Source organism: Cryptomeria japonica, chromosome 2, assembly GCF_030272615.1.
Source record: "Cryptomeria japonica chromosome 2, Sugi_1.0, whole genome shotgun sequence".
Taxonomy (NCBI): domain Eukaryota; kingdom Viridiplantae; phylum Streptophyta; class Pinopsida; order Cupressales; family Cupressaceae; genus Cryptomeria; species Cryptomeria japonica.
This window is the reverse complement of record NC_081406.1, coordinates 525,454,017-525,472,746: the sequence shown is the minus strand read 5'-3', so window position 1 is coordinate 525,472,746 and position 18,730 is coordinate 525,454,017. Positions and strand designations below refer to the sequence as shown.

The 18,730-nt window shown below is 34.7% G+C and overlaps 2 protein-coding genes across 2 annotated transcripts; both read right to left on the bottom strand.

The window, feature by feature from the left end:
• Window positions 1-11,647: 11,647 nt before the first annotated feature.
• Window positions 11,648-12,700, bottom strand: LOC131052149 (receptor-like protein EIX2). Its single transcript, XM_059215309.1, has one exon. The coding sequence runs from the start codon at window positions 12,698-12,700 to the stop codon at window positions 11,648-11,650; it is 1,053 nt and encodes a 350-aa protein (XP_059071292.1).
• Window positions 12,701-12,729: 29 nt separating this feature from the next.
• LOC131864853 (LRR receptor-like serine/threonine-protein kinase FLS2) lies at window positions 12,730-14,208 on the bottom strand. Its single transcript, XM_059215308.1, has one exon. It carries the CDS (start codon window positions 14,206-14,208, stop codon window positions 12,730-12,732), a length of 1,479 nt encoding a protein of 492 aa, XP_059071291.1.
• Window positions 14,209-18,730: the final 4,522 nt, after the last annotated feature.

Here is an 18,730-nt window from a genome sequence, read left to right as displayed (position 1 = left end):
TGGAATAGTACTAATATATTAGATGGTAACCTCTCTAAGTGGTCATTTACTAAGTAAACATGTTGAATTAGCACTTCGGTGTTGGAGATGAATTAGATGATGAAGTTGGCAATTCGAGAAAATCATGTCATGTCATGGCTTAATAGGTCCTATTATGGACCTATTATGCCATAATAGGTGGACTATTATGCAATGCCATGGCATAATAGCACTTATTATGTCGTCATGGCATAATAGGTCCTATTATGCCATGACATGATATAATAGGTCCTATTATGCCATGACATGGCATAATAGGTCCATACCTATCATACTAAGTAAACATGTTGAATTAGTACTTCAATGTTGGAGATGAATTAGATGATGAAGTTGGCAATTCGAGAAAATCATGTCATGTCATGGCTTAATAGGTCCTATTATGGACCTATTATGCCATGATGGCATAATAGGTGGACTATTATTCAATGTCATGGCATAATAGGACTTATTATGCAATGTCATGGCATAATAGAACTTATTATGCCGTCATGGCATAATGGGTCCTATTATGCCATGACATGATATAATAGGTCCTATTATGCCATGACATGACATAATAGGTCCATAATTGGTCCTATCATACTAAGTAAACATGTTGAATTAGTACTTCAATGTTGGAGATGAATTAGATGATGAAGTTGGCAATTCGAGAAAATCATGTCATGTCATGGCTTAATAGGTCATAATAGGTGGACTATTATGCAATGGCATGGAATAATAGGACTTATTATGCCGTCATGGCATAATCGGTCCTATTATGCCATGACATGATATAATAGGTCCTATTATGCCATGACATGGCATAATAGGTCCATAATTGGTCCTATCATACTAAGTAAACATGTTGAATTAGTACTTCAATGTTGGAGATGAATTAGATGATGAAGTTGGCAATTCAAGAAAATCATGTCATGTCATGGCTTAATAGGTCCTATTATGGACCTATTATTGGACCTATTATGCCATGTAATAGGTTGACTATTATGCAATGTCATGGCATAATAGGACTTATTATTCTGCCATGGCATAATAGGTCCATAATTGGTCCTATCATACTAAGTAAACATGTTGAATTAGTACTTCGGTGTTGGAGATGAATTAGATGATGAAGTTGTCAATTCGAGAAAATCATGTCATGTCATGGCTTGATAGGTCCTATTATGGACCTATTACTATTATGCAATGTCATGGCATAATAGGACTTATTATGTCGCCATGGCATAATAGGTCCTTAATAGGACCTATTATGCCATGGCCTATTATGCAATGTCATGGCATAATAGGACTTATTATGCCGTCATGGCATAATAGGTCCTATTATGCCATGACATGATATAATAGGTCCATAATTGGTCCTATCATACTAAGTAAACATGTTGAATTAGTACTTCAGTGTTGGAGATGAATTAGATGATGAAGTTGTCAATTCGAGAAAATCATGTCATATCATGGCTTAATAGGTCTTATTATGGACCTGTTATACCATGATGGCATAATAGGTGGACTATTATGCAATGTCATGGCATAATAGGACTTATTATGTCATCATGGCATAATAGGTCCTATTATGCCATGACATGATATAATAGGTCCTATTATGCCATGGCATGGCATAATAGGTCCATAATTGGTCATATCATACTAAGTAAACATGTTGAATTAGTACTTCAATGTTGGAGATGAATTAGATGATGAAGTTGGTAATTCAAGAAAATCATGTCATGTCATGGCTTAATAGGTCCTATTATGGACCTATTATTGGACCTATTATGCCATGTAATAGGTTGACTATTATGCAATGTCATGGAATAATAGGACTTATTATGTCGTCATGGCATAATAGGTCCTATTATGCCATGACATGATATAATAGGTGCAACTATGGACCTATTTTGCAATGTCATTGCATAATAGGACATAGCATAATAGGTCCATAATTGGTCCTATCATACCATGACATGGCATAATAGGACCATAATAGGACCTTTATGCCATGACATGGCATAAACCTAAGCCTAAACCTTGATATCTAAAATTTTAAGAGTAATGTTAATTACTTAAGGTTATACATTTGGATTTCCCTCTTCTAAAATGAATTTTTAGTTACCCCAATGTCCAGTAGCTCAAATTGTGGTTTTAATTATGGATTTTGTCTAATCATGAAATTTAAAACATCTCGCCTATTTTTTTGACTTCCCATAACCCAATAGAATAGCCCAAAAGGCCACATGATCACCTAAAAATGATCCAAGGCACTAGAAAGGTACCAATAACTAATAGTGGTAACTTTTGTATTGCCTAATGAGGATTAAGAACAATTTTGGTACATATGTTCAATTTAAAGAATTGGAATGGTGGCTTGCTAGAAGTGGTTAATTTTTTTCGTTTATTGGTTGAAAGACCCAATACCTAAAAAATAATTCCTAGAAACATTTAACTCGTCTCACAAATTCAATATTGAAAGATGAATTGAAATTTACTATAGTGGATCAAATCTTACTACAAGTAAAGTCTCTTGATGTCTCAGTAGTTTTTACTATGGATTTCATGAATTCATTGACTATCTTGCATGCAGATGGTGATGTGATTGGTGAGAAAACTAACATATCTTAATGGAAAGATCTTGATAGATCTCGTATGGTTTTTTATGTCAGGATTACATTTTTGAGACAACATGGTGCAACATGCAACATTTTTGATAATGGCATAATAGCTCCTATTATGCCATGACATGGCATAATAGGTCTATAATTGGTCCTATCATACCATGACATGGTATAATAGGACCATAATAGGACCTTTATGCAATCACATGGCATAAATGGTCATATTGTGTCATTTCATGGCATAATAGGACCTATTATGCCATGTCATGGTATGACATGACCAACTATGGACCTATTATGCAATGTCATTGCATAATAGGACATATTATGCCATCATGACATAATGTGTCCTATTATGCCATGACATGGCATAATAGGTCCATAGTTGGTCCTATCATACCATGACATGGCATAATAGGAACATAATTTGTCATCATGGCATAATGTGTCCTATTATGCCATGTCATGGCATAATAAGACCTACTATATTCCTATTATGTCATGGCATGCCTTAATATGACATGATGATATAATATGTCCTATTATGCCATGACATGCCATAAAAGGTCCATAATTGTTCCTACTATGTCATGTCATGGAATAATAGGAAAATAGTTATCAAATCTATAATAATTTGACTATGTCAATGGCTAATTCTTAATGAATATTTCGTTTTGGTTTTGGTCTTGGTTTTGATCCATCCATTTAGTTTCGGTTTGGTTTGGATTTGGTTTTGGTTTTAATTTTCATTTAGTTTCGGTTTTGTTTCGATTTGGTTTTGGTTTTGATTTCCATTTACTTTCAGCTTTGTTTTGATTTGGTTTTGGTTTTGATGTTTGTGAGATATCTTGTATCTTGTAAATTTGATATTTTGTTTTGTTACCTATCTAGATTTGGTTTTGATTTGTAAATTTGTTGATTTTGGTTTAGGGTTTAGGGTTAATTGTTGAAGAATATTTCAGATCAAAATTAAGAATTTACAAATGTAAAAACAAATTTACTTATAGGCTACTTTAAAAAAAAACTTAAATAATACCAAAAAAACTTAAATAATACTCAAAAAATAGGAAAAATATACAAGAAAATTACAAAATGTGAAAATGGATGATCGAATGTGTACCTAGGATAGTGGTGGAGGCTTGAAATAGAGTCCACGGCATGGGGGCCCATTTTTTATCTCCTTTTCTCACTTCAGTTGCATGTGAAAATGAAAAAATGCGCCCAGAAAAAATGGGTAAAATCGGATTTAGAAACGGGGGCCCATTTTTTAAAAATGGGCCCCCATTTTTTTTTCAAGCGGGCCCCCATTTGAGAACAAAATGGGGGTCCATTTAGTTTCACCTCGAGCCCCCATTACTTTTTTCCTCAAGGGCTCGAAGCAAAAACGAGCCCCCATTTTTTGAAAATGGGCCCTCATTTCTAAGAGCACGTTTTCCAACACGCGGACTTCCGCCAATTTGTGACCCATTACCTTGCACTTACCCAATCCATGAAATAATCTTACCTCTCCAATTCTTTCCAGTGTAGGCCATTCAATAATTGCTCTTACCTTCTCAGGGTCTATCTTCAATCCATTCGTAGATATCACAAATCTCAAATAGACCAACTCTTCCTTCATGAAAGTAAACTTCTTAAGATTTATCAGCAACTTTTCTTCTCTCAACGTCTACAAAATTTGTCTTAAATGCAACAAATGCTCCTCTTTTGTCTTACTGAAAATCAAAATGTCATCCAAATATACAATAACAAACTTACCCAATAATTTCAATACCCCATTCATCAACCTCATGAAAGTACTTGGTGCATTATTTAACCCAAAAGGCATCACCAACCATCCATATAATCCCTCATTTGTCTTGAATGTTGTCTTCCATTCATCTCCTTCTCTGATTCTGATCTGATGATATCCACTCTTCAAGTCTATCTTTGTGTAGTATTTGTCTCCACTCAAGCAATCCATTATGTCATCCATCCTAGGCAAGGAAAACCAGTACTTCACTGTGATCTTGTTTATTTCTCTGGAATCGGTACACATCCTCCATTCTCCATTCTTCTTAGGTGCTCAGACAGTTGGTACTGCACATGGGCTCAAAATTTCTCTGATCAAACATTTCTTCAACAAATCTTGCACTTGTCTATTCAACTCTTCATTCTCTATCGGTGTCATCTGATGTGCAGCTTTGTTAGGCAAACTAGCTTTTGGAATCAAGTCCATGTAGTGACTAATACTCCTCATAGGTGGTAATCCATCAAGTACATTATCTGAAATGATGTCCTCATACTCTGTTAGAAACTCCTTTATCTCCTCTGATTGTTCTTCATCATGCTTCGGATTCTCAGTCTTCTTCGGAACTAAGGCAAAACACACATTCTTATGTCTCATTCCATCTAGGAATTTCCTTCCATCCACCAAACAGATTCTAGCATTCGTACAAACGTCACTCTTCAAGGGTTCCTCCAAGGGTAACAAGGTTTTCTTCATCCCATTTGCTACAATAGTGTATATGTTCTTTCTCCCATCATGTATTGCCTGTCTATCAAACTACCAAGGTCTACCCAACAAATGGTGACAAATATCCATAGGCATAATATAACACAAAACTTCATCATGATAATTTCCAATTTTCAATTTCACCAAGCACTGCTCACTCACTAACAACTTATGATCTTCCTGAATCCATGCTATTTGCTCAGGCTTAGGGTGTTTCAATCTTTCCAACTTCAATTTATTCACCAACTCTTCTAAGACAAGATTGTCCAAACTACCACTATCAATAACTACTTTACAACACTTATCAGATACCTTACATCTGGTCTTGAAAAAATTTATCCTCTACAAGGGCTCTTTATCCTCTTCGATATGATACAAATCTCTCCTCATCATCAATAGTTCTCCATCTTTCAGTTTGTTGCTGATCTGGTGGGGCTTTCTTCTACCAATATTGTTCTCCCAACGTTTTCTATCTTTTTACATTCAAAAGCACGACGTCCTTCTCATCCACACTTAAAACAAGTTCATCTAAGCACTCTCTTATCTTGTCTTTTTTCATCCTTTCTGAAACCCTCGTTCCAGCAACTATTAGGTTCTTTCCTCTGGCAGAAATTTTTGTCATCCTTTCGATATGAACTACCATCTTTTCTTACTTCCTTGTCCTTGTTTTGATCTATACAGGTTCCTCTACCTTCAAAATATCCTCTTCCTCCTTGAAATCTTCCTCCGGAAAACCTTCCACCTCTACCTCTTTGTCTCTACTCATGTCTTTTTTTCAACTTCTCTTCTGCTTTCAAGGCATATTGATAAGCTTCTTCAACACTCTGCAACTTGATCAAATTGAGTTCATCTTGTATAGACATTCACAATCCATTAAAATATCTTGCAACTTGTTCAACCTCATCATCGACATGTCTGGATCTAATATTCAACTTGTAGAATGCTTCAGTGTACTCCTTCACACTTGATTCTTTCTGCTTCAAGTTCTACAACTTCTAGAATAGATTACTTGGTAATCAACTAGCATAAACTTCAATTTTAACTTGGCAACCATCTGCTCCCATGATTTGATCTTCTCTTTACCTCTTCTCTATCTTTCAACCTGCAAATGTTCCCACCAAAGAGATGCATGGCCTTTCAACCAAGTACAGACATATTTCACCTTCCTTTCTTCTGCAACATTCTCAAAATCAAAATATTTCTCCATCTCTAAGATCCAATCCATTAATTTATCTAAATCTAACTTACCATCATACTCCGACGAGGTAAAATGTGGTTTGGTGTTCGCCCTACTCAAAACCCTCAAGAACCTCTCTTCATCCGGATCAATCACTGATGGATTTGCTACTTGTTCTACTAGTGCTTCTTCTTCTTCATCTTCCCTAACATCTTTAATATGTTGACCTCTTGTCTGGGTTGTCTCAACAACTTCTAACCGGGTTGCAATTCCTCTCAACATTTTCATTACAATAGGTTCTGCATTCCCACGCGCTCCACCATTCCTATTTCCTCTTCGTGCCATCTTCACGCCAGTCCTCTGCAGCCGCAAGTCAGATCCACAGTCTGCCACCCTACAACAAAATCTTCAGGACAACACAATCTTTGGAATGAAATATCGCTCTGATAACACCTGTGTGCAGTCACAATTAGGAGGGACCTCAATGAGATCTATCTGGATCGTGCAACAAGAGTAAACACAATGAAAGCTAGACAAGATGATGGAGGTAATTGCAGAACTGAATACATTAAATCATGAAAATTGATTACAAATAACCGGTAACATCCGGACTACAAGATTCGACTCACTGGCCTGCTACATACATGCTCGATTACATAATCGATCAACTTCAGACTTCTAAATCTTAGGATATATCTTCTACATTCACCCTAATGAATTATGATGCTTAATTACATTAATTTATATGCTCAAGAGAGATCTGTGTCGTCCCAAGAGGGATCAAATGCCGAGGAACAAGATCAAACATGTAAAACCACCAGTTCGACCTTCATCAATGAAGATCCTTCAAAAAATCCAAAGGAAGAAGTGTGGATAAAAGGGAAGGTTAGCCACATGCCAAGGAACATTGGTATCAATGAATTGAATCTCTGAAAGCTACGGAAAGGATTCGCAAGATTCACCAATAGGAAATAAGTCCAAGCGGTTATGGTGTTCTAAGCCAAAAAACTGTCTCGGAATCTAGTAGCAATAACTTGCCGGAAAATGATCCAAACATCTCGTGCCTCAGGAATAAGGAAGATAATCATGTTCACAAGCAAAATCAAGCTCCGCAAGATCCGGTGAGCAAATGCAAAAAGAAATGTTGAAACTGCAAAACTCAAAACAAATTGAAAATAAATATTTTTGGTTGATGCAAGATTGCCAAGAACCGGGGATGCTCCTGCATTAATGATGATTGAAGGAATGATGCTACTTGGATTACTTGTGGGAGATTTTGTAGAAGGGATATGCTTATGGATCTAAGGATGGAAGATGTCATTGAAAGAGATGGATTTGGTGTAGGTTGATCTATAATAGTGGAGGTATCAAAACCACAAGGTAACTTGGCACCCCTTTGTGCTAGCAATGCAAAATAGTAATTAATATTTGAAATAAGAATTTTTTCCATCCTTTCATATCCTTAGGATCTTGTTCAAATTCTCTTATATCCTCCAATGTTGGTTCTTGTTTCTCACCTTCTTCAAAAGGAGGAACCCGAATTGGGTTGTTCCACCTTTAAGGTTTGAGTGTTTTGAAAGTGTTCTAAAGGAGGTGATTGTGAAGATGTTCCATTCTTGAATTCCTACTGACTTTCTTCTATGTTTCTCTTGTGTTGTGATCTTGTGGTTGTCATTTAAAAATGTTATATATTGAATAGGATTAGATATTTGTTGCTTCAAAGCTAAAATTGATCAAAGTTAAACTAGATCTCTAAAATGACAAAGATAAAGATAAAATTTTACTTGAACTATTCTTGTGAGCCCAAGAAAATGGATAGAAGTGAAATAAACCAACTCAATAGTAGGTGTAAAAACTCAAAAGCCAATTTATTCACCAATTATAAAAAAATGATCAAACTTTTCAACTTGGAATATACTTGTGAGACCAAGAAAAAAGTAGAGTGAAAATAATAAACAAGAGATAGCCAATTTAAATAATCTTTATTTGAGAAATGATATGGCAGGTTTCTTAGATGATTGTCTTTTTCTACAAAGCTTATCAAGATTTCTAGTTTGAAAGTCTCAAGCACTTCCAGGTCTGTTGATCTCATAGTTTTCTATTTGAATAGTGTGAAGATATAATGTTGTTGTTTGATTTCGTAAATTAGAACAGACTAATGCTAAACAAAAGCATATATGTAGCAATTGCATAAGAATATGCAAAATATGTATTAATTATTGTCAAAATTGAAAACCCACATTCACACTCACTCAATAAATCCTAAGATCTATTTATAAATCAAATGATAAACAATGAGTACCACAACAAAGACCTTAGATTTCTCTATTATTTATTGCTTGATGTAGATTTTCTCTTAGAATTTGTGGCATAACTTAGATATCATCATGATAGTATAAAGGCTTGATGCTTGATAATTGATGATGATAGGGCTAGCTTGATGATCATAACGATAGGTGCATGATTGATAATAGATTGCATATGATACTTGATCATAAGAGTGCTAGCTAGGGAAAAATGAATTAGTCAAGGTCTTATTTATATGCCTCATGTAACATTTAAACAATGGTGGAGACTAATTATAAAAATCAGCAAATGGAAAATTTGAGAGAGGGTAGGCCCTATAAAATTAGCCACATGGATTGATGAGTTAGAAGGATAAAAGGGAGTGGTGTAAATGCATAGAGAAAAAAATAAAATATTAATTTTATTTATTTGAGGTGGGAAATTTAAATAAATTATTGGAAATTTATTTAATTATTGAAGAAGTGTTAGCTAATCAAATAATTTTAAAATTGTTTAATTGTAGTGGACCAATTGATGAATTATTTAAACTATAATTAAAATTATTTAATTAATAATAGAAGGAAAATGATAATTAATTAATTAAAAATTTATTTAATTAAAATAGAGAGAAGAATTTGTGAGAAGATGATGACAAGATTAAAATGCATTAGTCATTTGTTGATGTCGATGGGAAGATTCCCACTCTTACTAGTTGGTCCCTTAGATACCATTGTCCAAATTGACATACATCCCTTGACTTAGGTCGCTAAGCATATTATCCAATATTTTGGATTATAAGTTTGGTTCCCAATGGAATTTATGTAATACCACTATAAATATATATTTTCATCAGGTACGAATATTGATAGAAAAGATGTTATGAAGAAGGTGATTGATATCAATAACAATTTCATATAGGAAACCATACATTGAATATCCAAGTGTTCTGATCCCTTGATCACTTAACTTCATATATTATTGAAAAGCCTTGAATATATGTCTATTATTATAAATTATTTTAAATGTCATACATCTTAGTATCTAAAGAAGCACCACTACATGGGAAATGGTTTAAATATGAAGAGTATGAATGCTAAAGTCAACAAAATTAATTGCACATGGAATTGAACACTTTTCTCATAATTTTTTAAATGGTATAGAAACCACAACTCTATCAATATTAGCCCAATTAATACTCAAAATTGTAGGTTCCCAAATCTTACAACTATGTAAGATTGTTGATGGCAATTAAATTTGGTAGATATGCAATTTTGTTTTGGCATTCTCAAATTAGACTTCAGAATCACTATCTTTCAAGTATTAAGTGCAACACAAACATAACATGATCTCTATTCTACAACAAAGAGAATATTGAAGTGAGATCCAACGAAAGGACCAGCAAGGAAGTATAATGAGAAACCATTTTAAAGCTAAATTTCTTTAGTAGATTGGATTAAATACATTTTCTTTTTTTTTAGTTGTGTTAAAAATCATGGCTTTTATTCTACTCGAGCTCACTTGTAAACCATGAGTATCACAAAATAAACTCAATTTATCAAAATAGAAAGAGTAATATGCCTTCTACATGAGAATAGCAATTTAATTTAACAGTAATAAGATATTGTACATAATTTGGTAGTATAACTTTCACATATGATAGTTGGTAGTTGGAAATCCAATTTAATACTAATATATGTTGTATAAATTAGGAAATTTGATCAACACATGATTATTCACAACAACATTCAATTACAATGAAAGTTAATGGATTATTTATAATTATAAAACATAAACAATTACAAATTTTAATAAATCTGATTAATATGATTTATTCTCAATTTTAACTAGCTAGTCATCACAAGAAATTATATCCAATAAATATATAACTAACTTGTATGTAGCATGTATTAATAAAAAAGATAATCACCATTTATTTTCCAACACATTAAAATCTTACCCTTCAACAACAAAATAGATTATCAATATTTCCTCTCCATCACAAATGTCTTTTTTCTTTTCTTTCTATATTACATTTTTTTCTTCATTCTTCACATGTTTTATGAAGTCTTGACATTTGGAAGATGAATGAATTGAATTACATAGTCAATAAAATATTTGTTATTTTAAAAACAAACAAAATAAAAAACACATCTTTCAATAGATAAAACTCTTGCCTTCTTTTCCCAAAAATGTATGATGGTGTGGATGTAATAGGGACACTAATATTTTGGTACATGTACTAATGAAGCAGACAATCACCACATATTTTGCAATACATTAAAATCTTACCCTTCAACAACAAAATAGATAATCAATATTTCCTCTCCATCACAAATGTCTTTTTTTTTCTTTCTATTCTACGTTTTTTTTACCATTGAAAAGCTTCATTCTTCATGTGTTTTATAAAGTCTTGACATTTGGAAGATGAAAGAATTGAATTACATTGTCAGTAAACATTTTGTTGTTTTAAAAACAAACAAAATGAAAAATGCAATCTTCAAATAAATAAAACTCTTGCCTACTTTTCCCAAAAATGTATGATAGTGTGTCCATGTAATAGGGACACTAATATTTCCGACTAATTATTAGGATTCTTTTTGTTTATGCAAGTAAAATGTAGACTACTATACTTCTTGTTGATAAATATAGTTAAAGTTCTATTTAAATATATATTAAATTTAAAATATATATTTGATATTTTTTTAGTTAGAGGAAGTAATGAACCTAGATGATAATGATGACAAGTTTTTATTATATATACATAGTACACAATACAAATTTAAAAAAAAATCATAACAAATATTTGATCATTTTAATTATATATTCATTTTATTGATAATAAATTTACTTGATAGATTAAATACCCATTCAAAAGAAATTTACCACAAAAGACTTACACATTTACAATAGTCATGCATCAATAAATTTTGTTGCTAATTAGTTAATTGCATATGTTTAATTAAGTATGATCAACATACTTTATAAAAGTGCAAAATAAGAAAAATACTTCTTTCTACATAGAAATTGTATTTGTCAAAATATATTGACCTACTTGATGCCTCTTAATCTATCTAAAAAACTAATGGCTACTTCATCTAAGAGCTGAATGTATTTTCTTCTCCAATACCTTTTGACAATCAAGATTCCAAAAACTCCCCAAAATCCAGTAGCAAAGCTTGCCATCCACTCTACATACCAATGCCATGGAATTTCTGATTCCTCCTCTATCTCTTCGTCTAGAAGATGAGCCATGTCAATATTTGACTTCTCCCCACATTTACATGTTTTATTATCAAGTGGGAATCCACAAAGGCTAGGGTTGTTAGAGAAAAATGTAAGGTTGAAAGTTGCAAATTGGCCACCTGTTGGGATTGTTCCACAAAGCATATTGTTATATACAATAAAAGTGCTCATACTGGACAATTTTAGCATTTCATTTGGAATATTTCCATGCAACTTATTATTTGAGAGATCCAAAGACTCTAATTGCTCTAACATTCCAAAAGTGATTGGAATATCTCCTATAAGATTATTCCTTGATAAGTTCAAGGTGTGGAGACCTTGAAGGTTTCCAATTTCTAAAGGAATTCCATCATATAGTTGATTTTCAAACAAATCAATGCAAGTTATAAGTAACAAAATAGAATCATAATAAGTCAATTCTGATCCTTTGTTGATCACTTGAATCTCTTCTTTGTAATAATAGGAATGCTCACTTGCATTTGCACTTCTTACTTGTGGATGTGGATCAAGCATAATTGCCAAATTTCCTAGGTCTGATGGAATAGGACCAGTCAAATTATTATGTGAAATATCTAACACATGCAATTTGGAAAGATTGCTTAATGGATTTGGAATTTGGCCTTGGAGTTTATTTGACCTCAAAACAAGTATCATCAACTCAAAGAAGTGTGATAGCCAAAGGGGTATTTTTCCCACTAATAAATTATCACCCACATCTAAAATATGCAACCTGGAGCAATTTTGAAGACCTGATGGCAAGTTTCCTTGAAGCATATTGCCATTGAGTTGTAGTGCCACAAGATAGCTTAGTATTCCTATTTCATATGGAATCTCTCCTATCAAATTATTCTTTCCCATGTTCAATCTTTTCAAAGAAGAGCAATTAGTTAGGCTTGATGGTATTTTACCAAATAACCTATCTTTGAGAGATCCAACACCTCCAATGTTTGTAGAAGACCAATAGAAGAAGGAATGCCACCACTTAGATCATTTGCTGAAAATGACAAGAATCCAATGCTTGGTACAAGTTTGCCAATATGTGCTGGGATAACTCCTACAAATCCATTTTGTGACACATCCAATAGTTCCAAATATGGGGAAGCTATTGAAGGAATTGGAAGGAAACCATTCAATTGGTTCTTATGTAAATCTAATGTAAAAAAGGAGCTTATGTTCAAAGTGGAGGGTAGTTGGCCTTGCAAGTTATTGTATGAAAGATTCAACTCATTTAGATTGGTTAAATCTACTAGCCAAAGTGGAATGTTTCCAAAGAGATTATTTTTGGAGAGATCCAAATCATCTAATTCATATTGTGTTGAAAGGAATAGAGGGAAGATACCTTCAATACTACAAGAAGCCAAACTCAAAGAAGATAAGGAAAATGGGGGTATCCATTTTGGGTCAACCTCGGCAATCAATTTATTATAAGAGAGGTCGAGGGAAAGAAGGCTACTAGTACTTATGAAAGCATCAAGAGAAAATTGTAGGTTGTTGAAAGAAAGGTCCATCGATTTCACATGAGGGAGAAGTCCAATAGAAGTAGGAATTGTACCATTTAGTTGATTGTCTGCAAGAAATAAGGTGTCCAAGGACAAAATGTTACCTAACGAGGAAGGTATTTGGCCACTAAGTTTATTGGAGGTGAGGTCCAAATAAATCAAAGATGAAAGTTGTCCAATTGATGGTGGAATCTCTCCACTCAATGAGTTTCCATGAAGACTCAACCATTGAAGAGTAGATATGTTGCCAAGGGAAGAAGGAATGATGCCTTCCATCTTTCCCTTAACAATAATGCCTATCTCTATCTTTCCTATGTCAAGATGGATGAGGGAGGATATATTTCCAATACGGGGTGGAATACCCCCTGTTACATTGGTCTGTGATAGATCAAATATGGTTAAATGTGGCCATTTCCCGCATAATATATGATCTATATCTCCACTTAATTCCGTGTTGTAAGACAAACTAAGCTCTTGCAAATGAGGCATATTTCCCAACCATGAAGGCACTCTAGAATTGAATTCATTCCAATCTAAAATAAGATGGGAGAGGGAGGTGAGGTTTTGGATAGCATTTGGGATGTGTCCAGACAAATCGCAAAGAAAAAGGTCCAAAAAATGGAGACGATGAAGATGAGAAAGGGCTGCCCCCAATTCTAGACTTGTCATATTCAGCACCACACCTCCAAGAGACAAATATTTTAACTCCTGCAGCTTCTCTATCCACCTTAAATCAGAGCTATCCAACTCTGTGCTTGATTGCATGTAAGCTAATGAGGAGAATTTTTGGACAGTAGAAACACTTAAAAACTGCAGGCGAGAGATATTACCAAGCTGCCATGGAATTCTGCCCTGGAACTTGTTCATGTCCAAATTGATGTAAGTCAAAGCATGTAAGGAGCCAACATCCACAGGAATTTCACCTTCAAACAAATTGTGACTGATATCCAGATGTTTTAGTTTTTGGAGGCCAAAAATTCCTGCATATCAAATATTTGGTTATTTTAAAAATAAGTTGTAATCAATAAAAATAAAATAATTACTGTATAAACCAATAGAAGATATTGTTTATATTTAATTATTTATATAAATAAAGTTTCAGCTTTGAAATTCTTTTGTTTCTCTGATAAATTATAGAATTTAATCTAAAATATTGATGTCATCACCTTCTTATTAAGTCTTCTATCCATTATTTAATTAAATAATTTAATTAAGGTAAAAAAAATTATAATTATTTAATTATCTTTTTCTATCGATAATTTATTAATTAATTTCTATCTTATAATTAATAATGTAGACACCTAAAATTAATATTTGATTAATTTAAGCCTATCAACATAATTAATTAACTGATGCAAGCTTTCAAAGTGCGAGTTTTGGAGAGGTGTGCTCGCCATGCAGTCACGGAGGTGTTGGGGAGACGAGGCGGTGGCAGATCTGCCTCCCCCCAAGGATCCTTTCGGCAATCGGGCTGGACACATTCCGCAATGGGTTTTTCATGGAGGAAAATGGGTTGATGCCCTGGTTTCGTCTGCTTGCGATGGTGGGGGAAAAACATTTGAATTTCCTACTTCGGTGTATTTCAAAGGGTTTTTTTGGCGCAATGGGAATCGGGGTCATCATTTGAGGAAAAAAGGAAATTGGTAGAAGGGCGGTCAAAAGCAGATTCAACATGCTAGGGTTTATGGTAATAAGGCTCGGCTTGGCCTAGTGAGTGACTTTGCTAAATCACAGCCATTATCAAAGAGCTCGGAAGGTCAAGTGTCGAATGTTGTTTTGCCCTCAAATCCTGCTTCGTCCTCGGTTCTGTTAATTGACGCCTCAGATGTTATCTTGGGGGAAAAGGCGCATGATCTTCGAGCTTTGGCAGTTGTTATCCAGGTGTGGGGTGACTTTATTCTTCTATCAAAGCTCCATTATAAAATACATGCACATTGGTATGGTACTTTATATTTCCATGTTCTCTCTGCAAGTTCGTTTATTGTTATTTTTGATTCTGCATCTGCTAGAGATAAGGCATTGTGTGTTCCATTTTTCTGGCTTGGAAAGAATCTGATCTTTGTAGAAAGTTGGAAACCATTTCTAGCATCCTCTAGGGTTGGCCCAAAAAAAGGTTCCTACCTGGTTTAAACTTCCCTTGTTGCCATCAGAATTTGTTGAATCTGATATTTTAACTAAGATTGGGGATTCTTTTGGCAAATTTTTTTTGTCTCATTCAGAATTTGAGGATGGGGTGGTGGTTGTTAAAATTTGTGTTTTAATTTCACCTAAACTTTCTCTGCCGAAGTTTTGTAATATTCAGTCTCCTTTTGGTCTTTGGTGTCAAAATCTGTTCAAAGATTCTGGTAGTTTTGGCTATTCTTCGGTGATTATGGATTCTCCTTTGTTTTTTCATATGAAAACCATTCAATTTGGCTCGGGTGGTATTGAATCCTCTTTTGATGGGAATGTGGAGTTGTTTGTTTGGAGTAAGAATCATCTAGATGTTTCGGCTGCTAATTTAACTTACCCTATGAGGACAATTTTCTTTCCAGAAGCTTCGGCAGAGGCTCCTCATTGTTATGTTCCTTCCCCGAAGACTGGGTGCGTGAATATTTTTCTTTTGAGTAACTCTAATGATGCTTTAAATAAGGGAATGTCTTCTGGTGATTTCGAGAAAGTCTTAGGGTATGAGACACAATTTCCTGTAGGGTTGAAAATCTCAGATAATTCTGGGGATGTTGATATTGTCCCAGATGAGCAACTTATTTCTCAAGTGCAAGATATTGCCAATACAAATAAGGTTTCTCTCAACTTTGATTTAGCCAATAAGGTAATTTCTTCAATCTCGGTTGATTTGGGTAGCCTGGAACATGACTTGGCTACTTTCCCCACTACTAACTCCTTTGATGTACTTAATCTAGATAAAGCTTTGGTGACATCAGTTCTTGGGCCATCTTTGGCTCACATTCTTACAGATAGGGTAGAGGGTCGGGTGGCTTTGGTTCTTGAGGTAGAAAATAGGTTACCTGCATATACTTCTTTGGGTACAATTGGTCTTCCTTTAGTTCAAACCCCTCTTTCTCCCATATTGTCAACTCCTAGGAAAAAAGGCCGTAAACTCAACTCTGTTAAAACTAAGCTAGAAATTGATGCGAGAATTCAATCAACTCTTCTTTCCTCTTTGGAAACTTCCAGAAAGAAAAGATCCAAAAAACCCTTTAGTCCACCAGTCACAAGAGCCTTGGCGACTAAGCGAAGTCTTCATAAGACTTTTTTGGCAAACAAGGTTTCTCTGATTTCTTTGAAGGTTTCGAGGGAAGAAGATGCTTCCCCTCTGGTCCAATGAGGATTTTATCCTAGAATGTTAGGGGCTTAAATGCCCCTAACAAACGACGCTTGATTAAGTCACAAATGGACTTAATGAAGTGTGATGTGGTCATGGTACAAGAAACTAAGTTAAATCTTTCTTCTGCTGATAGGTTATTCTCTTCTTGGAAAGTATGGAATTTTTGTGCATCTCCCTCTTCAGGTGCTTCTGGAGGTCTTGCGATCCTTTGGAAAGACTCTAGTGTTCATTTCTCATTAATTGCTTCCTCATCCAACTGGATGCTTGGTTTGGTCAAAAGTAGGATATCTAATTTAAAATTTTGGCTCTTTAATGTTTATGGGTCGTCTAGGGTTTTAGAAAAAAGAAACCTTTGGGAATTTATGGTTTCCCTTGTTGCTCCGCTGCACAATGTTTTTCTAATTTTTTGGGAGGATTTTAATGCAATTACTAGCTTGAATGAAAAGGTTGGGGGAATCATCCCTAACAAGCACTCTATGTCAGACTTTTGCCACTTCATTCAGTCATTAAATTTGGTCGATTGTAAACCGCTTAATGGGACATTTACATGGACTAACATGCATAGAGACTTTTCCAAATTTCTGAAAGGTTGGATTGCTTTTTGGTTTCGGAAAACTGGTTCAATTCGGGACAGGACTTTGTTTCCTCAGTTCTCCCCTTTACTGGACCTGATCATTTTCCTATTCAGTTTACTATTTTTGAGGATAGGGCACCTCGGAAGTTACCTTTTAAGTTTGAGCCAATGTGGTTTCGGGATCAATCTTTCCTACCTTCATTAAAGCAATGGTGGTGCTCTGCCCCATTTTTTCTTGGGTCTCGGATGTTTCAACTTGTTAAGAAGCTGGGCTTCTTAAAGCAGAGGATTAAGGTTTGGAATGTATCGCATTTTAAGAATATTTTTGGAGAAAAGGCCAAGATTCAGGAAGAAATTGAACAAATTAAAAAGAGCATTATGGCTTTAGGAATGTCCTCTCTTTTGTATGATAGGTTAAATTTGTTGAACTTTCAACTGATTGAGACTTTGGCTAGGGAAGAATCTTATTGGAGGCAGAAGTCTAGAGACCTCTAGCTCTCCGAAGGGGATATAAATACTAAGTTCTTCCATTCCTCTTCTAAGCTCAAGAGGCTGCATAATTGAATTTCCTGTATTACTGACCCTAATGGGAATAGTTTGGTTGATGAGGAAGAGATTGCTTCCGAAGCCGTTAGGTTCTTTAAGTCTCTTCTTATAGCAGATCTAGTTGCGTTAGATAATGAGATTATGAATTTGATCCCGTCATTAGTATCTCAAGAAGATAATAGGATGCTTATGGCTCCCTTTACTTTGGCTGAGCTGAAAGAGATAGTCTTTTCCATGCATCGAGAGAAGGTCCTGGGCCCGGATGGGTTTACAACTCTATTCTTTCAAAAGTGTTGGGAGCTTATAGGGAATGGCATATTGTTAGCCTTGGAGGAATCTAGAAGAAATAGGTCAATTCTGAGAGAGCTTAATACTACTCTTATTTCTATCATTCTGAAGGTGGATAATCCTACTTTGTTCTCAGATTTTCATCTGATTGCCTTGTGTACTACTTTATATAAAATATTTACTAAGGCAATTTCAGTTAGGCTCTCTAAGCTCCTTCCTTAGATAGTTTCCCTGGAACAGGAGGGCTTTGTACCTGGTCGAGAAACATCTGAAGGTGCAATTGTAGCTCATGAAATTCTGCACTCCATATCTCAACAAAAGGTTCCGACTATGATACTTAAGCTAGAAATGCTTAAGGCTTATGATCGGGTTAATTGGCAGGCTCTTGGGATTGTTTTGCATCGATTGGGCTTTTCATGTTGTTGGGTTAAGTGAGTATTTTTTTGTATATCATCTACTCACTTTTTAGTTTTAGTTAATGGTTCCCCTTCAGGGTTTTTCACTTCCTCCCAACGGCTTAGGCAAGGGGATCCTTTGTCTCCTTTTCTATTTATTCTTTTGGCAGAAGCGTTAAGTAGGGCCATATCTAATGCTACATCATCTAATTTATGGTCAGGTATTAGAATAGATGGCCTCCTTTCTCTGCAATCCCA